Raw genomic sequence first — 23,293 nt, 5'->3', positions numbered from 1 at the left:
AGAGTGTGATTTATTCCGAAAAGACGACCAGAAGCCCATCAAGCAGAGCGTCTGGCCTCACACTGACTCGTGCTGAAGGAAAGCAGGCGGAGGAGAGGAGGGATGAAAAAAAGAAAAGAAAAGAAGTGCGAGGGAGGTGTATTTTTTGACAAATGTTTGCTTTGTTAAGAAACGGGAGTGGTATCACTTAAACAAATCTGTGCACAGCTGCCTTTCGGTTTAGCCGAGGTGGGAGATGAATGTGGTGAGAAATGACTCGTCTGTGGCGGGGAGGCATCAGGACAGTTTACAGGAGAGGAGAGAGAGAGAGAGAGTGTGGGAGAGAAAGAGACAGAGAGACAGAGAGAGAACGAGAGACAGAGATGACTGGAAAATCTGACAAACAGAAAGAGTGCCCTCTGCTGTTGGGCCAGTTCAGACCTCTGCTCGGAAGACACAGCCAGTATGGACAGTGCTTCCCCTCTTTCTCATCTCTTTTTTTACCCTTGCGTCATCTCTCACTTCTCTCTTTTTTTGCTATCTAATTTCTCTTTGTCTCTCTCTTTCCCCCTCCATTCTCTTTCCCACTCCCCCATCCGTCATTTTTGGATAGTGTCCCTTTCAGATAAAACACAGTCATGGACATCGAGCACACTAGCAGCACACACACACACACATACACACATTTTGTGTGCCGTTCCCTTTCTCTCCTCTCCTTAAGAATTGAAAATCTCTGTAACCATAGGAATCTCAGCTGTTTCTGTGAGAGTGCTGCCGCTCGCCTTTGTTAAATGATTTAAATGGGTGGCCTCCAAGTTACAACAACGGAAGAGCTTTCACAAAGTAAAATCGTAAAGTCAGGCCAGGATAGGGGTTGACAAAGAAGGACTTTTTTTTTATAAAGAGGAAGGCAAGACACAATATTATGACATTTGCTACAGCAGATGAGCCAAGCAGATGGTTAGAAGAAATCATTTATTTTAAAACGGCAGTGACACAGCATATAGATGGCATATTACCATTACGGGGTACACAATCATTTGTTAATGTGATTCTGTATTGTAGCAAATGAGGAGCACGCTTCATAATTCTTCCTGCAACGATTAGACGCTTCGAAATTCAACTCGTACTATGTGTGACACTGATTGCAATTGCCACCTCGTACACCTACACTGTGTGCAGCAAATCTGAAGCACTTTTTTTTCCGGCACGGCAGAAATCACTCAGAAAAGGACATGACATTTTCCACGCGCTACGCGACCTGTGGGTAACACCACAGCTGGTGTTTGCGTCTTCATCTAGCGAGGTAAACACATAACGCCACTGACACCCCACTCCTCCCCCATCACTGCAGCCGAAGAGAAAATGAACGATGATAACATGCCCTCCACCAGTGGCTATACCTTATTAACCATGTTTGCAACAGAGAACCTTTTTATTGAAACTGGCGCTTCATTCAATATATATTTTTTATTTTCATTTAATATCAGTACATGGGCCTCCATAGTATCTACCATCAGAAATGTTAACCTTTTCCATATGTTAACCTTTTCCATATCTATGCAAATCCTTTTCAGATCATCTATTTTTACATACAACATCGTATTCATACCTTAATCTCAGTGTGATCAATGATTACTAATAAGGCGTATCAAGAGATAACATATGAGTTTTTATGTCAATAAAACCTTTTTGTTGTTTAGCTAGTGGGAGAGGAAGGAACCCCTTTCCAGTCATAACTGATTGAACCTTCTATTCCTGCTAATTTGCTACATCAATTATACTACTGTGCTAAGAGACCAAATCAGAGAGAGATCAAACAGATCAGAAACTATGTTTATATTTGAAAGTTCTTTATCACTCCCATCCCAACCAATCCCATCCACCACACATACATAAAAACACCCTGCCTATCTATAAAAGATGGAGACAATGAGCGAGCGATCAAGACTAGTGGGGACTCTGCCGAGTTTTATGGTGGCCGCCATATTGAAGCGCACATCCGCCCCTGTTCCTGACGGGTTCTGGTTATTAGTAGACAAAATCAAAGAGACATTTATAGTTGCAGTGTGTTCTGGCACGGAGAGACCTGCTCTCCGCTAGGCCTTGCTGCAACGCGGTTTTTATGAGGTGCCATTATGAAATGATTTCTGCACGGCGTATAAACTTTTTATTTAAAAGTATAAAAATACGAATGGAACAGCGCTGCCAAGACATGAAGGACAAGGGGTGGGGTGGTGGTTCGGAGGGGAGGTGGGGGGGTTCTGCCTTTTAACGATGGTGTGTGGGTTGAGCAAAATTAATTATTCATCGCTGCACTGTCTGGTGGTCCATACTACCTGAACGTTACTACCCCCACCCCTCTCTTCAGTCTATCTCTCTCTCTCTCTTTTTCTGCGTCCCCCTCTCAGAACGGCACAGTGGCAAGAATGAGTCAGACCCTCCACCAGAGGAGCCCCAGTCGTCCCTAAAAACAAACAAGCAAATCTCGCAGCCAAGCATGGGCCTAGCAGGAGAAAACCCTGCAGACTTGGAGTGCCCTTCTCCCATTACATTTATTAGCTGCTAGCAGAGCATGACGTGTGCTCAACCTGATGGTCCACTGCATACACACTACCGAACAAGAGGAGAGCAGGGACAGAGACACAGAGACACACATAGACACACACACACACACAAACATACACAGACACACACAAACACACACACACACACACACACACACACACACACACACACACACACACACACACACACAGACAGAGACAGAGACAGAGACAGATACAGACACAGACACAGACACAGACACAGACACAGACACAGACACAGACACACACACACACACACACACACACACACACACACACACACACACACACACACACACACACACAGACAGAGACAGAGACAGATACAGACACACACACGCAAGATGAAAAAAGCTAACAAACTAGTAGGTATCTCTGGACGTAATTGCTGTAGTACAATTCATGATAGGGCTGGTGAGGACATATTTGTAACTTAGTACTTGGGCTCATAGAAGCACAAGGTGTAAGCAGTTTTTTTAATTGAACACTGCTTAAATGGTCAAACGGGGTGACATTATACCATGAGATCAAAGCTATCTGCACATTGCTTTGAGGTACAAAGTGTGCAAATACAAAAAAATAAAAATGAACAAAAAAACACAACAAGGTGTAATTACTTATTGACAAAGTGTGTTCAAATACGAAATAAAAATGCTGTGTCCTAGATTTTAAGGTAAATATGGGAAAGGCCATGTTTTAAAAAAATAAAAAATAAATAAAAAACCCACCATTTGAACAAATGAATTTCATTTAGAGGTGCAATCAATACAGTATGAAAAAATCTCCCAATAAGAAAAATACAAAATGCAATTTGTTTGGCTTTGTTTCTAGGTCAGCATTGCAAAAAGATATAGTGCTGACAAGAAACAACACCACGGGGACTAAACTCTGGGTTCCCTCTCATAACATGACCTGGATATCTGTCAAAGAACAAAAAGGGTCTATACTGTAAGAAAGGTATCATATTAAGCAGACAGAACAGAGTTTTTAAAAAAGAGTGAGAAGGAGAAAGCGGGTGAGTAAAAGAGAGAAAGAGAAGGATAGAGAGGGGGAAGAAACAGAAAAATGGAGAGAAGAATGAAGAAAGAGAGAAAAGAAAGAGGGGAAGACAAGAGAGAGAGAGAGCGTGTGGCGCTGAAGTGAGACTGTGGTGGGCCTGGGCAGTGATTGGCCCCAACCCTGTTTCTCAAAACCACCAGGTGGCACAGGTCCTGAAAGGGGGCCGTTTGTGGCCGGGACCCGTGGAGCCCAGCCTGGCTCAGCTCAGCACTTGCCCCTGCCCCCCGGCGACCACACCGATTCAGGGAGCCTCCTGTGTGTGTGTGTGTGTGTGTGTGTGTGTGTGTGTACTGAGGCTAGGGCTGGGGCTTTCTGCCACCCAGGCAGCCCGCCCAGACGCCCCCCGAGCCCTGCACGTCAACGCTGCCGCTGATGGAAAGGGGGGGGGGATGAGAGACCTCCAGCCAAACCCATAAAGACATGAGAACTTTCAGACGCTACCCAGCTCCAATTGAGTTAACGCATATATATATATAAAAAAAAAAAAAACACGATACGAAAAAAAAAAATGCACACCGCTTTGGCCGGCGAATGGGTGCACGTTATACGTGCACAATGCTCGCCCTTGTGTTCTGCGGGGAGAGAGGCTAATTCCTCACATGTTGTCAAATATGTTTACCCAAATGTTTATCCAGACACAATTTCAAAGAGGGGTGGGGGGAACACTAGAGCACTTCAAGGATTTTTTTTCATCAGACAGCGAAGCCTGAAGTACGGGGCGAAAAAAAAGGAGCAGGGAGAGGAAAAATAAATACATTTGCTCATTCGGATCAAAAACTGAAGTTTCTGAAGGAGGCGAACAGCCTGTAAACTAAATCCAATTGTAAAATCTCATCGTGATTGACTCCAGGGAACAGTGACGTTTGTTTTCAGGAAAAACGGACCACTGGCCCTTTTTCACAGTGCCTCACAGAAACAAACCAATCATCAAGGAGAATTAAAGTAAGGGGGGGAAAACAATTCTCCATGATTCCTGACATTTTGATTTGATTTCACACAATTTATGAAATTCATTTGATTTTGCCAGGTGAGTATACATCTGCTTTCCACTACAGCAATCAGGCACTACCTGGTGTGGTGGTGTGACAGGATCAATCCTATCATGGTTTTTCGCTATACTTGACAGAGGCTTCGAGTGCAAACCCAAGGGAGGAGGCTGTGTGTGAGTGTGTGAGAAGTGTAAGATAGAAAAGAGAGAGAGAAAAAAAGAGAAGAAAGAGGTGAAGAGAGAAAGACAAGACCATGAGTGTGAAAGAACAAATACCATAGTGTGCAAGTGTGGAACAATTCCACAGTGTCCGTGATGGTGGGAAGGTGATATATGCAACAGGTTTCTCTCTGGTCTGTTGTGTGAGGTATCAATTTCAAGGTCAGATGTTTCTGAACCTGTGAGGAGCTGAGTGTGTGTGTGTGTGTGTGTGTGTGTGTGCGTGTGTGTGTGTGTGTGTGTGTGTGTGTGTGTGTGTGTGGAGGAGGTTTGTCATTATCTAGGGTTGAAGGTGAGAAGAGTGAAAGAAGACCTCTTGGCCATGCCAAAGGTCGCATCGCCCTGCTCTGACAGGAGGGGAACAAGGTGAACTAGCAGAGCACATCTCAGTCATCTCCTCACTTTTTTCTTACAGTTTTTTAAACTTCATTTCGGTGGGTGGGCTGCCTCTGTGTTTTCCTAAGCCATCCCCTACCCACCCCTCCACCATCTTCTCTCGCCTCCAACCGCCGCCACCACCACCCCCACCACCCCCACCTCTTTCCCTTTGCCCCTTCTCACCGAGTGCAGCTTCTGATAGAGGCCACACGCGTTGCACACGTAGCCCCCATTGGCGTTCTTCCTCCACAGCGAGGTCTTGGTGGTCAGACAGTTGGCACAGAACACGCCGGAGCCTCGCCGCCTCTGCAACATAAAAAGAGAGATAGAGAGACAGAGAGAGTCAGTGAACGAGTGAATCAGAGCTAACTGAGAAGGATGAATGAAGGCAGAGCATTAGAGAGAGAGAGAAACGAGGGGAAAAAGGTAGAGGAGGGAAGGCCTCATTTAAGGTTTAGACCTCTGATTGTGTTACGTGGTGATGGCCATGGACCATGTAAGTATCAAAATAAACCGAGGGCACCTAACAAAATATATGTCTATTGCAATCTCTCTAGCCCCAACATTTTCTTGTTGGACTGTTCTAAAAATATATACACAATATATCCAGGGCAAAGCAGGAAGTTAGGGCAGTGTAATGTAGGTATTGTTGAATTGGAAAAAGTTACAGTGTGGTACATGGCTCATGTACTTTATCAGCTGTGAAAACAAAGAACACACACACACACACACACACAGACACACAGACACACACACAGACACACACACAGACACACACACACACACGCACGCACGTGCGGACACGTAGAACGTGGTGGTGTGGTCAAAGGTTTGGATGTCTGACCGAACTGTCGTCTGGGTCATGTACTGTGAGGTAGATGCTCCCGTGAGGGGAAGGCAGAGTGAGGTAGGTAAAGAAAGATGGGAGGAATCCCAACGGTGGCCCGGGCCACCTCCCACTGCGCTGCCAAGGGGGTCGTCTGCCTTGCAGTCGTGGCCCCCCGACGTCTGGAGACCCCGCACTGTCCAATCAGAAGGTCAGGCCGCAGGTTGATTAGCAGAACCCAGCTGATTTTGCCGGTTATTAACCTTCTGGTGATTAATACGCCTTGTAAGGTACCACTGAGACGGCTGTGACCGTCACCCCCCATTACACGGCGCTTGTCCCCCGCCCAGTGCGAGCGACAAACACACACATGGCCCCCTGAGTCCGACAGGCTTCAGAAGACAAAAAAAACAACAACAACTACAACCCTTCCTTTGGTCTGCTCACCCTGAGCTGATTTCCCATGAGTTGTTTGGGTTTCTGTTTGTGTTTTTCATTAATGTGCTGTCACAGTTTCACTCTGTTATCAGCTTTTCATTTGCTTGCATTTTGGACCTCACTGTTCTTGAGAGTCTACCAAAAGAAACAAAATAAATCAACTGAGGCATTGACAAAAAAAAAATGGAAAGAGAGAGAGACAGAAGGAAAGAAAGGAGAGAGAGGAGGAAAAAACAACAACATGAATCATTTGGTGACTACAAGACTTATCGGTGGCTCAAACACAAGTGAACACAGGGAAACAAGCAGCCCGTGACTTGCAAGGCGAAACACCAGAATTATCTAGATTATGCCCAGCAAAAGTCATTTGGGCCTTATAGAATGTGTGCAATTTATCTAATGTCAGACATCTTCAGGAGGGAAGCATGTTCTCCCTGCCAGAAAAATACAATGCTCCTAATTGTGCTCAGATACATTTAGAATGGAAAGCTTTCTGCAGACATAATTTTGGCTTCAAGGCCAGAGAGCTTTCTTGGCAAGGGACAGGGCACTTGATTCATCGGGTGTTTCACAACGTCTCAGTAAAAAGTGCTGGTGAGCGGCCAGTTCCCTATAGGGTAATTTTTCCATCCAGATGCGAGCGCTATCGGAGGGCCCCTCTCGTCAGCTAAACTAATTATGATCTCGCGTTTGCTTATGCCTGCTCACTCTAACGTTCGACACTAGCCATTAATCATGGAAACGTGCAGAGAAATGAAAAAAGACACAGAGGACGAATGAGAGACAGTAGCCTGGCTGGTCGTTAAGGTCCAGAATGACGGCAATAATTTAATGAGATGGAGAAATGTTTTTCAGTGGGTCATCAACAGCAAGTGCAAAGTTGCCCCTCTGACAATGGCCCTCTTGAATCGGGTGGAAAGCGGGGCAATCACTTTTCTTTCTGTTCCGCATGGCTGCTTGTGGTCCAATCACCGGCTGGGTTACAGGATCCCTGTTTTAACCGCCAGTCCTTTTCCAAAGACAGCAGTACTCATTTCAAGGACCATCAAATCACTATCGATTCATTAATTTTCTGTCATTACACTCTACTCAAGGTGGAAATCGTTCCATAACGCAAACTTGAGAACCGAGTTTCTTCCCCTGCTTCATTTATTGAGTAAGGGCATTGGTTAGCAGCAAGATCTTGTACTGTAATGCACGTACAGTACATGATTCAAATCAAATTTAGTTGTATTAGTGGATTGAGTTCAAATTGGATTACAGAGAATTTAAGTCAGGAATCAGGATCAATGTTTTTTTTACAAACTCTTGAGGTTTAATCGAGAGAAAAAAAGGAAAAACAGCGAAAAAAAGAGGAGGAAAAAGAAACAAACATTCTTGCACCTCCAGTCTCCAAATGTTGGGTTTCTGCGGCCCACATGGCAAGACTGACAAGCCACGTCAGGACTGATTGATTTATTCTTTCCTATCCTGGTCTAGCGTTACAAGCCAAACAGAGTGTCCGTCATCGGGTCGGTGTGTTGCTGAGCCTCTGGCTCCTCCAGCTCCCCGGTCCCACAGGCTCCGAAATTATTCACACGTGTGTTCCCCTCCCACAAGCCATCCTGCCATGGTGTCCCAGGCGCTCTCTCTGCACAGCCGTCGGAGGGCTGCGGAGTGGAGCTGTTCGCCAGCCTCATGCGCCAGGACTGACAGTCTCATTCGTGGCGTTTCTGCTTGTCTCTTCCTGACTCGGTGACAGGTACACAAGGAAGGATTCTAAGTAGACTAACTAAGTATGCAATTAAGTACGGAGAAAAAGACGAAGGACGTGGGCAAATAAAGGTAACCATGACAACGCAAACTGAGTAAAGAAATTCCTACTGGAGGTATTAAACTAAATCACACAAACACACAAACACACACACACACACACAGAGTGTACACCAAGCATAATAAATCCAGATGTGGCTGAGAGACCAATGAATCACAAGCACACAGATTTTCCCAGCACTCGGTGTGTAGCCAGTGCCCAGGTTTGTTGTTACATGATTTCCTCGACTCGAGCTGAAATATTCATGAAGGCCAGGTGTGCACCCCCCCCTCCCTTCTTTCTCTTGCTCCCTCTCTTTTCCTCCCTCGCTTATTCCTCTCCTCTCTCCGCTGCCGGAGTCAGGTCTTTCTGATCTGAAGTGACACGCCAGGAGCGGCAACATGGACCCCACGCGCAATTAATGACTCTGTATTTAGAGCACAGCTCCTTGTAATCAATAGCAGCAATGTGATACAGCCCGCCAGAGAGCGGCAAGTCAGTAGACGAGACGCCGGCCAAGCTGGGGGCTAGCTTGTGCTAGCACGGAAGGCACCAGAATGTCAACACTCAGCCAAGTTCTCCTGCATAAAAACATCCGGGCAGGCTACGGCGCTGAGAGAGAAAGTGAGGGAGGGAGGGAGGGTGAAGAGAGAGAAAGAGAGACAGGGAGAGAGGGAGGGAGGGAGAGTCAAAAGAGAGAGACAGAGAGAGAGAGAGAGAGAGAGAGATCAGAAGCAACAAAGGCTTCTCCTCAAAAAGCAGTTGACAGAGGACCATGAGATCGTTACATAGCGAGGGGGGAGAGAGAGGAATGAATGGGAAAAAAGAGCTGCTAAAACACGGAGCGAGTGGAATTAGCAGTGTGTTACCATAGCGTCAGCAGTGAGACAGGATGAAGGCTCGTTTGTCCTCGTGGGTTGGGTGCTTTTTAACAGCTCTGTGCAGAGCTAGGAGAGAGGGAGACAGAGCGAGAGAGAGAGAAAGAAAGAGTGAGAGAGAAAGAGTGAGGGGGGGGGCTGGCTGGGCCTGGAGACTGTTTGGTGTGTGTGTATGCAAGTGTGTGTGTGTGTGAGTGTGTGTGAGAGTGTGTGGTATATATATGTGTGTCGGTGCGGTGGGGATGGGGAGGGCCAATAAGGCTGTCCAGTTAGTTCAAGTGTCAATTACACAGGAAAGACCCAGAAATAGTCTCCCCACTGTCGAATGGCTCGCGATCCCAGACTTCCTTTTCAATTATCAACTGGTCTGCTCTGCCATCTGTAAAAACGAATGCATACCTAGCCTTGACAGGTTTATCTTTCTCTTTTTTTCTCTCTCAACTCTTATACAATCATTTATTCTGAGAAAAAAAAAGAACATACTAAGACCAACAAAAAAAAAAAACAACAACCACAGACTGGTTAGTTGCAGCTGCTGTTCAAAGTAAGTTATAGAAAACAAATAATAAAGCAAGCGAATGAGAGAGTGAGAGAGAGAGAGAGAAGAGAGAGAGAGAGACAGAGAGAGAGAGAGAGAGAGAGAGTTGCCCCTTTCTCTAAGTGGCAGCCGATTCTTCTCCTCAGCCATGTACAGCACCAGGCTCGGTGTGGGTGAGCAAGGGCTACAGCGCGAGGAGGGCCCTCTTTGTCTGCTGACCTGATTCAGTTCATCACTGCACTGGGGCGCCGGTGCTGCTCCCCCTGTGGCAAGGCCCTCCTGCTCTGTGCTCTACTACCCTTTCTCTCCCCACCGGCGCACTTTTCATCCACATTCTTTCCGCAGTAGGAATGCTGCAATATGGCGGCAAGCTGAAGGCCATGCCAGGTATGTGAAGCAACAAAAGAAAAAACTCTCACAAAAAAATAGTTAGAACTAGACAGTTAATGGCTCTAATGGGCCTCACTGACTCATATCCAGTAGACATACATAGGCTTGGGTGAAAACATACCCCTCCCTTCGATCAGTGTTCATCGAAACACATATCCAAGTACCAGCCAGCCACACACACACACACACACACACAGCTCGTGCTTTCAACTTTGTTGCTGTGATGAATGACATGGGTTCCCCGCAGCTCCATCAGTAGGTGTGGGCCCATGTGTGTCTCTGTGATGGATTATTAATGCCTGAGCTTTGGCACGCCCAAGGACTTTGACTCATACTGCAGTGGTGAGAGGGGCTATCAGGTCATTACGAGCAGTCACCTAATTACGTCTATTTATTTAATGCAAACGGTTCCCACGTTTACATCGCAGTCGCTCATTAGTCCTGCTGTTCCTTATGGTCAAGTGAGGATGGCTGGTCACTGGGTGCAGCTAGTGTTTGGCCCCCTGTAGTCTTGTATCAATCAAAACAGCTAGGAAAATCACAGGGCCGCTGGAACTGTCGGTTATTTTGGTGGCACAATTAAAGTGATACACCACTCTGTCAACATGTGAAAAAGATAGCTAATGAGGACCAACAACATACTATACAATCTATTCAATGAGTCCAAAAATTTCTTTTTTCTTTCACTTGTTGTAGGAAGACACTGGGTATTTTCCCACGGCTCACACTGAAACAGACGTCTAAGCTTCATCAGGAATTTCAAATGAGGGGGGAAAAAGGCAAAAAACGAAGAAACTTGTTAGCAGCGGCAGTGCTTGAAGCGCACATAATCACGCTGGCTCATGTCGCAATGTCAAAATAAGTCATCACACGGCAAGGAAAAATTCCATTCATAGTTGTGAGTAATGAAGGTTCATCCTAACAAATGTCGAGAGAGGCGGGGGGACCAGGAGTAACGATAAACAAAACCATCACGATGAAATTACATTTAATTCACTTAAGTTATCCGCGGGCCCACTTTCATTAAATAAACAATTATTTAATCAGCAGTGGGGGAAATTAGGTGAACCCCTACTGACAATTTCAATTTCAGAAATCCTGCATCAACATTTCGGGGGCTCAGGCGTGAGTATCATAACCGCCTTCAGCAAACATCTGGTTACAATTCCAGACATATCGAACCATCAAGTCCTATCTCGGGAGGAGGTTATCCTGGGTTTAGGCGAAAGCCAGCGTCTCTCGCTAAATTGCAGCTCTAATTGTATAATTCAGTTTGAGTTTAATAAATTAAGTTTAATTTATTCCTCCAAGATTTATTCACTCGACAAACCTAAAAAAGCGAAGCTTTTGGGAGGTCACACTGCATCGTAATAAAGCCGAGAACACTTGGAGTTGACTTCCCTCTATCCATCTCTCTCTCTCTCTGTCTCATTTTCTCTCTCTCCCTTTCTCTCTCTGTAGCCCTCCAATTTGCTCCCAACTCTCTTCACAGCACGCTGAACTCTTTATTAAGGAACCATGCTAGTCATGCCACTCAAACCTCAGGAAGTGCGCTCTCCCAAGTATTCGATGCAAATTTGCAGGGGGATTGGAGTGCTTAATCAACCTTGAGGACAAGCGCAGACCTTCTGCTTTCATGGGAATCAATGTGCGTCAAGATTTCTTTCCCTCCCTTCCTTTTCTCCTTCTTTCTATTGGGCAATGTGAAAAATGCAATCAATGTCTTTCAGCATACATGTCTTTTGTTTTACTGATGTCTTTGCAGAGGAGCACATGACATCTTCTGCACATGACATCTTCTGAAGAAAGATAAACGTTGAAAGAAAATAAAAGTGAGTCATATCTCTGCCGCAGTACATGTTAATGCATGAAGTAATACTCTCGGGAACTGGGAAATGGAACTAGAAGGACCTCATCTCTGTGCAAAAAGATTCAACATGGCCAGAATCACCTTGGCTGGGTCCCACTATTTAGACTTTCAAAGGTGTCCTCGATGTTGCTGGGGACTCATTCAAAGCATCATGCTTGGCCACGTAAAAACCGACGGCCAGTCTAAACTCTGTGCACTGGAGGAACCTGAGAAAGAGGCCCACTTGAGCGTCCTCAGCTGCACGCTGGCACGTATGCACACGCACAGCAGAGGCTACTTGCAAAACCACAAAATCCCAGCTCATATCAGTGCAGTGTGGTGCATTAAACTGAGCAGAAAAAGGGGGCTCTCAAAATCAAAGGCCACTCTCTCAAGTATGCATCCGAAACCCTTTTTTCCATTAATGCGCAGAAATATCTATTCTCGTGGCAGAACAATGAGATAGTATTCTCTTACTCTGCCTCCAGAAAAGAGGTCTTTTTTGTTCCTCCGTGCGCTCCAGAGGAATCAATGCGTTCTGTGTAGCCCTTATCGGAGTCTCTCTTCCTGCGATAGTGTAAGAGCCGTCCCTTCAGAGAGCCCGTTTCCGTGGCTACATCCTGCCTGCCTGACGTGCGGAGGAAAGGCTGTGTTACACAACAGCTTCTTCCTGCGCGTGTCATCTGTCACTTTGTCCCCATGCCATCTGTGTGTGTGTGCGTGTGTGTGTGTGAGTGTGAGTGTGGGGGAGAGAGAGAGAGAGAGAGAGAGAGAGAGAGAGAGAGAGAGAGAGAGAGAGAGAGAGAGAGAGAGAGATCTGTGTGTGTGCTGGAGAGGGCTGTCATTGTCACTGAAATGCATGTGTGTGTGTGTGTTAGGGTGTATGTGTGTGTTTGTACACACGGGTCACCTCACCTCAAACCTCCTCTCCGACACAATGGCGGTGGTGTTGGTTGAGGGTGGGAGGGTGGCGGCAGCAGGGGAATGTGGTGTGTGTGTGTGTGTGTGTGTGTGTGTGTGTGTGTGGGGGGGGTGATGGTGAGCACAATGGCCTTTCCGACAGACATGAAAGGCATGACCATGACATCACAGGGCTTGTGTGTCACCAGACACAGCAAGGTCAATGTTGCCCAGGAAGAGACCTGTGAAAAGGGTCTGCGACAGGGCCAGCTTTTCCCAACCTTCCTTTTATCCAGCTTTTTTTTTTCATCTTGTCATTTATCCCTGTTTTGTTTACCTCTTCCCCTCATTGTGTGCCATTGAACACAGAGGTGTGAGTGTGAGGGAGCAATGGAGCAAGGGACTGATGGCGTGTGGAGGAAACCCTGCAGCCCTATAGGGCCTGGGGATGAAGAGGGAGCCGTCTTGAAAAGCAGAATGAGACCGTAACGGAAGGAAGGAAGTGTTCCTTTTTCAGCGGCCGGCTTGATCTGGTCAGTGGAAAAAAAGCCGCCTTGCTGCAAAGGGAGGAGGGATTCGGTCAGTCGACTGTGAAGGTGTGTGTGTGTGTGTGTGTGTGTGTGTTTAGGAGATCATGATCACGTTACGGTCACACCACACTGAATTAACCGTGAGATGAAAAAAAAAATAAAAAAATCACAGCATCACTTGTGCAGCAGTCTAAATACTTCTTCAATTGTGCGTTTGCTTTCCTAAACTCGCCGTGGTGAATCAGAGGCCGTTTAGTCGGCAGAAGCAAAAATGTTTTCGCTCAACTATATGTGGAAAGATGGACCATGAGAACTGCCAAGAGGTAAACGCTGGCACACTTTCACTCTAATAGTCTGTGCGGTAACACACTGTGGAAAAGAGGACACAGGAACCTCGATTCACCTTGCCCTGAGGGTAGGGCTGGGGTGAGAGGAGTGTGTGTGTGTGTGTGTGTGTGTGTGTGTGTGTGTGTGTGTGTGTGTGTGTGTGTGTGTGTGTGTTTGTGTAGAGTAACACCGTGTAGATGGAGAGACTGCCTGACCAGACGGCACCTGAACTCCAGATGATTTGGTGGGCAGCTAAAGTCAGCCGAGCTTGACGGGGAGCTGCTTCCCACCTGTAAACTCAACGCCGTAAAGGCAAATGATTGCAGTGCGCGGTCGGTCATCTATGAGCTCAGGCCACGGGCAGCTGTGCCACACAAAAAAAGACTTCTTTTGTTCTCTTCGTCATGACAAAGAATTCAGGAAGTGAAAGTGGTCTTAAATAACTTGCTGCTGAGTTCTGAGGTAGAAAATAATTCTGCAGAAAAAAAGTTAGAAAATAATAATTATGGAGAACTATGTTGAAAGTGGGAAAGAAAAGAAAAAAGGAAGTAATGAAAGACCAGACGAGGCATACGGACTGGAGGATGGTAGGGCCTGCTTAGTGTGGAATCGAAGAGGACCTTGTTAACAGGAAGAGCAGAGGCAGAGGCAGCCAGATAGCACTATGCTGAGAAAATCACCCAAGGCAGGGGTCATCCCTCAGGCTCATGTAAAAATCACAGCTAGAAGTACACTCTGAACACACACTACACACACAATATGTACTAGACAAACAGACACAGACACAGACACACACACACACACACAGCTTGGACCTGTGTGTCATACATGTATTTATGGTGAGGACTTGGCTCACCTGGTGTGCACACAAATCAAAGGAAAGCCCACAGAACAAGGCCAGAAGAAACATCCCGCCTCCGTATGCAAAGTTCACAACAAATTCAGCTCCTCTTACTGTTGATTCTGTAGACATCTATGTCCAAAGCTCAAATGAATCGAGCTGAATCAGCTTTCCATACATTTTCCAAAATCAGTTCGTTGTTCATCAGCTCATGATGTCAAGAGTTCGTACACATACATTTAAGCGGTCATATTTGATTTGTTAGCCGTTCACGCTAAATGCCAGTTTTCACTCAAGAGGTCCATCTCCAGTAATGTGCGAGGCCAGTTAGAGTGCTCTGTGTCTGACGTTAGCAAACCAGTTAAAGGGTTGCTAGGAGAGGCGGGAGGGAGGGAGGGGCAAATCGATGGTTTGATAAGATATATGGCAGCAGTGGGGGATCTACATGGCCCCATAAGGACCAATGAGAGGTGAAAATCAATACGCTCATGATCGCATGAGGGAGCCTTGCCAGACGTTATAGGCTCCTCCTGACGCACTCAAGCAGGACATCAGGATATCCACCGTGTGATTTTCTTACTTTTTCTCCATAATTTTTTCACACTTTCACAAATGTGACAGAAACCTCCACAAGTTGCCCATGCCCATTTGTTAGCTTACATCCCTTTTGAAAAGTTGAAAAATTATAACAGCCGTGACATTTTGTGATTGGAAGATCTGTGCCATGCAAAATCCACTTTAATCAACACGGGCTAAATGACAAATAAAATGTATTTGCTCTCGAACCATTAGTTAGTCTCTTACAAAACAGGTGGTAGAAAAAAGCAATTATAAGGTGAGCTTGTGTTTCTCTGTGTAGGGAGTGGACGCCCCTTTAATTAAGATCCATTGTTCTAAGTCTTCCTCTTTTCCACCCTACATCCAATCTGGGTGATGCACAAAAATTCCATTACCCAGAAGCACCTGGGGGGATTCGGCAAAGCAGCTGCGTTAACAAAAACAAATGGCTCGGAGCATAAGACAGTCAGGCTGGGCGACGGGATTGGGTTCACAGGGAGGTGTAAAGAGAGAGAGGGAGACAGAGAGAGAGAGAGAGAGAGAGAGAGAGAGATAGAGAGAGAGAAATGAAAGATGTGAAGTTTTGTGTTTTGTGATATCGGGGGTGCTGCTCAATTACGAAGGTTAACTACTCCCAGTGGTGGTCTACTGGAGTCTGACAGAGGGGGGTGGGTGGGGGGACTTCTAGTTTTGGAAGAGGCTGTTTTCACAGCAGGGAGATTTTTGGGTGGAAATTTGGAACTCAATTCACTTTCCCACCTAGGCAAATGTGGTCCTCTTTCAGTGAAACTGGAGTATTAGCATGGAACTTGTTTTAGTGTCAGGTGCAATGACTATTTGATTACTGCATTACGGCTGCGGTTTCATCGTGCCAAAATATAGTCTGAGATGTAATGCACTGTAATGTCTAAAATGTAATGTAATGTAAGGGTGGAAACCAAGTATTCATAAACACACTGAACTGTACAGCTCCGATTCTGAAAAGTTCCACTGTTGTTCATGACACACAGTGTAAAAAAAACTGTTCTGTGATATGGGGTAGTTAATGATGGCATCAAGTGACAGCTGGAGCCAGTCTGCAGGTCAGATAAGAGAGAAGACTGATAGTTAGAGTAGGGAGCAGTCCTCTCTTTCCTTCATTTTTTTTCTCTCTGCTTCACTGGAAAAAAAGGAGTCCGTGAGGTAAGAAACTAATGGAGTCTCCATGGAGCAGTGCACACTAGCGTCCATCTTAGCAGCATCTTGCTCCCATCAGTAAGATATCAGACCGTTGTGCATCTGGTGCTGCATCCGCTGGGGGCGAGTGGGGGTATTAAAAAGTGATAAGGGTCACGTTTTAGCTGGCAGGCTACTGCCACGCACTCCACTGCCAAACACAAATCAGACTAATAAGGGATGCTTCTATCTCTACTGCTGCTCTGTGTGTTTCTTGGAATCCTTCACTCACTCCCACACACACAAAATCACACACACACACACACACACACACACACACACACACACACACACACACACAACTGGTTGCATCTGTCGAGGGTTTCACCCACTGAACCACAAGAAATGTCACGACTGCACTAACGAGGGGCGAGACGCTGAGACGACGGCACAAAGTAAAGTAGACGTGACAAGTGCAGGGGTCTGTCCGACCCGCCAACGAGTCTCTCTCTTCCAGCCAATCACTTCCATTAGAAAGCATAGATGATGTACATGAAACAGATCACCAAAGGCCGCAAGATAATGCAACATGAGGGGGGGGGGGGGGGGGGGGATATATATATATATATATATATATATGTTCACAAATAATTCCATCATAGTTTGCATTAGCCATTTGTGAGTCAAACTCAGCTAAGTGGCTCACACAATTAAACTACAGGGAGAGAAGTGGGGAGTGTGTGTAAGGGTGTGTGTGTGCATGCATTGTGTGTGTGTGTGCGTGTGTGGGTGTGGAGGGGGTAGGGGGTTGTGGCGGACAAAAATGGCCATGTTGAGCTCTGCCTCCATAGTTCTTAATTGCCTAGCAACCTCGGACAAGTAAGCCTTCCAAATTGGAGGATAAGTGGAGAACCGTTTCCACCAACTAAGGGGCAAATTTCATTGTGCTTAATGTGGATAATTACCGAAGTTCTCTGCAAGAGAAGAGAGAGAGGGCTGTAATGAATGGTACTTTATTGTATTAAATCCCCCTCTCTTCCAAAGAACGCAAATATAGAGGGGGAAATGGCCAAATTTTCTTGTCCACTGTTTGAGTGTTCTTGGGCACTTCAGCTCAACATTGTGACCAAATAACCATAAATCAGGCATGAAGAAAATAAAAAGAGAAACTCAATCAATCTCAACTGCTTAACTGTGCGATTTTGACACCTTATTGCATTGTATAACTCTCACATGTGTAAGTACATATCCTGAGTCACAATTAAGCCTAACACCTTGTAGCCAAATGTTATTAAATAAAAATCCCGTCCTTAATAGGTACATAGAATATACTCAGTGCGTGACACACTATTTAATATACGGTGTGAGTCAAGGGAGACAAACAGCAGAGGGAATTCTTCAACGGCCTCTCTGTTGGTGTCTCTTAGGACAGTGCATTGTCCTAAAATGGACTGCTCATCCCTTCTTTGACCATCCCATCTACTGTACATGACCTCATCTACTGAGTGAAGGGAGCAGGGAGGTTTTTTTTTTTACCTTTGGAGGGAGGGTAAGGGCAGGGCAACCGTGGGGACAGTGTGCCTCCATTCCTCTGCACTGGCCCCAAAAGAGACCTGATCGTGGGGCTCTGGCTGTGCAGGGAGAACATGGTGGAGGATTCCATATGGATGAACATTTAAGGAATGAGGGTGAAAAGAAGGAGCCTGAAAATGGACTGCTTGCTTGCTTGGACGATGTGTTCACTTTCCCCCTGCTGACCTGCTGCCGTTCCATTTTGTTTGCCCAGCATCACTAGCTTTCCCCTCCACTGCGCTAATATCAGCCCAGAGGTCTCACAGAGGTCAGAGGTGACACCGTGGAGATCGAGGGATGGGGCAGCCTATTTCCAAGACCCACTGTCCATGGACGCACACAAACAGAGACATTGACATTTGCTTATGTCCAGGAGAATGGGAGTCTTTTTTTTTTTAAAGCGGCTCTCTTCCATTCTACACTCAAATGGTAAACTCAACCTTGTGCTGTTGTACAAGTTCACATTCAGTTGTGTCAGTTGAGTGTGGTTGAACAGTCAACAAGGCAAGGGTGTGATAAATAATTTAGTCCCAAACCTCAACCTTCGCAGCCTCCACATGCATCACCAGTGAAGGCTTTCAAGATATTCTACTTTTCGACACACAAAAAAAACAACAACACTCACTCACGGACAAGTATGTCCAGCATCAAATACAGTATGCACACTTGTGAATGGCAGTGATAAGAGTCAGCAGTACAACCCTCCAGTAGTTAAAAACAAACTGCTACATAAATATGTAAATCCTGCTACGAGTGGCGGCGCGCTGCACATAGTCATCATAAAAGCTGGCTGCATATGGCCACAATGTGTCCAGCACGCGTGCATCATAATGAGCAGTGGTCTTAACGGCGGCTCGGTATGCATGTATGAGTTTCTGCCATGGGTTGACCTCAAATTCAACAATGGCCCTCATTATTTTCGTGTGTGCCTTGGGTGTCCTTGTGACGTGTAGTCTTCATTAGGGACCCCCCTTGCGCTCGGTGGCTAAATAATCCATGGCTGTGTCCACCCGCGTCCACAAGCCGAGAGCCTGTAATCTACACTGTATGTATGTATGTATGTATGAGCTGGCTGACTGGCGGGCAGTACTGGATCTCTAATGGGCGTGTGCAGCCGTGCGCTGCATTACCGATTCCATCTGGAGGAGTAGCAAACTGCAGGGGCCCCCGTCCTGCCCTCTAGCAAATTGAATGACTAGCCTGTTTCCAATTTGCGCTAACTCTAATATCTAGCAGATACCCCACCCTCCACCCCCCACATATACCTCTACCCACACCCCTGTGTGTTCCATGACCCCTGCCCACCTCCACCTCCCGGCAACAATTTAAGCCCTGACCCCCTTTAGCAGCAAGACAACATCATGCCATTTGCACCCCCCCACCTCTCCTTTTCCTCCCTCAAAATGGCTGACTCTTTATTGACCCCCCCCCCCCCCACTGCCCCTGCTGTTAGTGCGGCCTGCTCCGAGGCCACTGTTAATTATGGTGCCGATCCCTTCAAAATGGACGAGCTGGACATTTCATTAACTTTGCTACTGTAAATCTCATTGGAGCGATGCAGACGGCAGCAGGGTAAGGTGGCGTTGGGGGTTGGGGGGGGGTAGCGGGTGGCTCGACAGCCGTCTGGTGACATTCAGTCTTTTAATGAGGTGGGTCAAAGTCAAGCACACATTCGTTTTTCACTGGGGGAGGAGTGAAGAGGGGAATACAGGTGTGTGTGTGTGAGTATGTGTGTGCTTGCGTACGAGTGTGTGTGCTTGCGTACGTGCATGTGCACGTGCACATGCTTGTGTTTGCCTACCAGACTGAGGGGGCTAGTGTCTGGCATGAAAATGATTCTGGACAAAAGTTGCATACCCATCTCAGATTTACATGACTGAGGGAGCTCAATCATCAATCAAACTGTTCTATTTCACCCCCCGAAAAAAACTCGCCGGTAATGTATTTGTGCCCTGCACTTCTCTCGTCACGCCGGCTGCCTCAGCAATTTGGAAACGGAGCATACTGCCGCATCGCCAAACAGGAACTGATGCGGGACCCCTGTGGCTATAAACCCTTCTTCTGTGACAGTCGCCCACTGTTAAATTGAAGCTGGGTGAACAGCGATTGCATTGTGGCTACATTTGCTTTGTTATTAGTGCTGCTTTGGGACGAGTGAGCTCAGAGTACTCAGCCATCTGCAGCTGTTTCCCCGACCTATGACGGCAGGCTTTCTTCCTGTGTCTCACGCCCACTGACAAAAGTGGCATCGAGGCTACTTCCAGCTCAGCGCCACCACCAGGTCAAGGTGAGGGACCAGTCCAGGGAATAGAATGTGTGAGAGCTGCTTGAATCAAGAGGAACTGTGACATCCAGCTACTTCAACACTAGGTCAAGGGGATCTGACCAGTGAATGTATGTGTGTAAATGTACGCTTGCATGTGTGTGTGTGTAATAGTATGGCTTAATTTCAGGGAAAATGGTCAACTCTGGAAGAGAGAGAGAGAGAGAGAGAGAGAGAGAGAGAGAGAGAGAGAGACAGAGAGAGACAGAGAGAGAGAGTTTGTGTGTGTGTATGTGGTGTCCACAGTAAATTAATTTATCCACTGTTCCATTGCCTGTGAGCCGTGCCGCACTGTACGAGTGAGCAGATGTGAAATTAACCTGAGGTAATCACTAAATAACTCAAAAAGTCCAATTAATTCCATTAAATTACTTCTCCTTTGATTTTCAATTAGCCTCCAGATTGTCAATGGCTTTCCTGCCGCCGCTCCTGCTGCTTTGGCAACCGTATGGTGAAAAAAACCCAGTCGAAAAAAAAAAACTCTCTATCCCGTTTAAAACTTGCTTTTAAAAGGCTATTGAATTTTGGGGGGGCTGGTCACAAAACAGTCCTCATCCAGTTACGCAGTGGCCTCGTGGGGCACAATGGCTGTGGGTATCATATTTGTCCAGGGAGTTGTGATCTGGTGTGAATTTTAGTGTGACCTTAGACTTTTTTTTGGCCTGGCTTGGACTGTGCCAGCGCTGTCTTGACTGTCGAATGAGCGAATCGCAGGCTGTAGCCTTGGGGTTCTTCCGCTGGTTTTGCAGGTGTTAATTACTGGCGAGTCCCACCCTTCCTTAGGTCACTTGAGATCAGGAGAACAATGTTCCCTGAGAGGGGGAGAGGGAGAGAGAGAGAGAGAGAGAGAGAGAGAGAGAGAGAGAGAGAGAGAGAGAGAGAGAGAGAGAGAGAGAGAGAGAGTGTGTGTGTATGTGTGAATATCCAAGAGGGCTAGTCTGGAAGCTCGAAATCTATGGAGTTGGACAGCACAGTGTAATCAATAGCTGTATTGATATTTTTTTTCTTACTGCTTCTCACACCTTGCTCCCTGCCACACATATATACGCGCACACACACACACACACACACACACACACACACAGAGTTGCAATCAGTGGTGTGTGGAGAAGTGTGCATCAGTGCTCATTGAAACATGTACCCAAGAACCAGCCGGTCATACGGACACACACACACACACACACACACACACACACATAAAGTCCTTGAGCGGCTGCAACTGCTGTGATCAGCCTTGAGCATGGTCCCTTGATAGGCTCGGCAGTGGATCGAATTCCATCAAACTTCCCTGTGCTGTGAACATCACCTATACATGGCACTCTCATTCCTGGGGAATTAGCGTCATGGGATTCCCTGCTGTCAGGAAAACTGTGATTGCGCCCCAGTCTTGTGATGAAAACCAGTGACCCCATAATAGCTTACAGCATAATACTGTAATAGGATCAGAACCAATTTGAGGATCAGGTCTGGGATAGGGTTACCAATCACAATAGTTACTAAATTACTTACTAGTTTTAAATTCCCAGTGTAACGGCATTTACCAAATGGATAAAATTCCAATCACTGCACCACGCAAAGTGTCATAAAATACTATTAGGACTATACATTATAATTTGGTGACAGTTGTATGCCCACAAATGACAGTGCTTTCTGGCAGCCATTTCTGCTGAGACTTCTTCTAAATGTCCTCAAATACAAGAAGTCACTTTTGAATATGGCTTTCCAGAGGCTCGCGGTATGTGGGGGATAAGGATATAGCAAGTTTTGGTGCAACATTCTCCACAGAAAGGATGTGATCTTTCCTCGTCTGTTCCCTCATCTGCTGTGAATTAACAAAACACTGGTCAATGGCACTCTGCATCGCTGACATAAAGTGTTAGAGCAATTCTGTCATCTACTCTCTGTTTGGCTTATTCGTGCTAGCAACAGCCAGGTTTTCATGGATTGCGTTTCCTCATAACATGGAAATAATGGGCTGCTTAAACAGCATTTTAATAGGCTACCATTCATCATAGCCTTCCTCCATTTTATAGATTTTGCCTACATTTTTATGCAGCATTTAAAGGTACTTTGTCTTAAAGTTACACAAAACTTAAAACTAATTTTGTTTTTCTCTATTTCAGTTTGGAGAAAACCAACAAAATGTAACAACATTTCAGTAACACCATTGCTCTCTCTTTCTTTTCTTTCCTCCTTTTCTTTATCTCCCTCTCTCTATCTCTTTCTCAGCTGAACTCTTTGGCTTATCGGTGGCCACTGGATGCACATTTAGCAGAGGGGGCGGAACGTGACAGCTGGCAGGCACGAGGGTCAGTGAGATCTGGCAGTGGTGCTGTGCTGTGGTCGATAGCCACCCTCGCTTCGCTTTGCTTTTGCCTGCTGCCCACCTGCGCACGGGGAGGGAGCCCCCCCACCTCCTCTCTACTCCCTTCCCCTCCTCACCACCACCACCACCACCACCACTTCCCTCTCAGCCTCCGCCATGGCTTGATCAATGCTTTCAATTTGAGCACTGGAGGGAAATGACAAGGAATGGAGAAAGGGGGAGCAGGATTCTGAGAGAGAGAGAGAGAGAGAGAGACGCAAAGAAAAAAAGAAAGAAAAAAGAAAGTGATAGAGGGAGAAGGAGAGATGCAGTAGAGAGTGAAGGATAGAGAAAGAGAGGGAGAGAGAAAGAAATTCACAGGGTGGAGAGAGGGGGAGAAAGAAAGTGAGAGAGCGAGAAAAAAAGAGACAGAGAGAGAGAGACAGAAAGAGAGAGACTGAATAAAGGTGAGGGCCCCATGTCCTTATCCCATGCTGTTGTCTGGCAGCCGGCACGAGCATAGCTGCAGTGTCTGGTCATTGATTTCCTTTTAGTGCGAGTGCATTACTTCAGTCTCCTCTGTAGGCTTAGAGGAGGTGGCCACTGGAAACTAAGCTGGGCAGCTCGGTGGAAAAAAAAAGGAGCTTTGTCTCCACTGATCTCAACCTGATCTACCCTCAGTGCAATCTCTGCTCTACAGCCGGGAAATATCTAAAACAAGATGGTGTCATATCAGTAGTTTATAAAGGATAATGATTCACTCTATATGAAATATATATTAATGCTCTATTGATGCCTGTAGTGTTTTGACCATGGTCATTCCAAGACACTTGCTCACGTATTGGAGATAGCCTTCAAGC

General features: G+C 46.3%; 1 protein-coding gene across 2 annotated transcripts in view; it reads right to left on the bottom strand.

The window, feature by feature from the left end:
- trps1 (trichorhinophalangeal syndrome I) overlaps positions 1-23,293 on the bottom strand; it is a 99,678-nt gene that overhangs the window by 3,756 nt on the left and 72,629 nt on the right. For both annotated transcript variants that reach the window (XM_076302101.1, XM_076302102.1), the window contains exon 6: positions 5,395-5,517. In XM_076302101.1, the coding sequence (XP_076158216.1) occupies positions 5,395-5,517 (123 nt within the window). The remainder of the gene's footprint in view (positions 1-5,394; positions 5,518-23,293) is intronic.

Source organism: Alosa pseudoharengus, unplaced genomic scaffold (assembly GCF_046254945.1).
Source record: "Alosa pseudoharengus isolate Yale_2024_CS ecotype anadromous, Long Island Sound unplaced genomic scaffold, YU_APseudo_1.1 YU_APseudo_1.1_scf_23, whole genome shotgun sequence".
Classification (NCBI taxonomy): domain Eukaryota; kingdom Metazoa; phylum Chordata; class Actinopteri; order Clupeiformes; family Clupeidae; genus Alosa; species Alosa pseudoharengus.
Note: the sequence above shows the minus strand (reverse complement) of the source record. Positions and strands in the feature narration are given on the sequence as shown.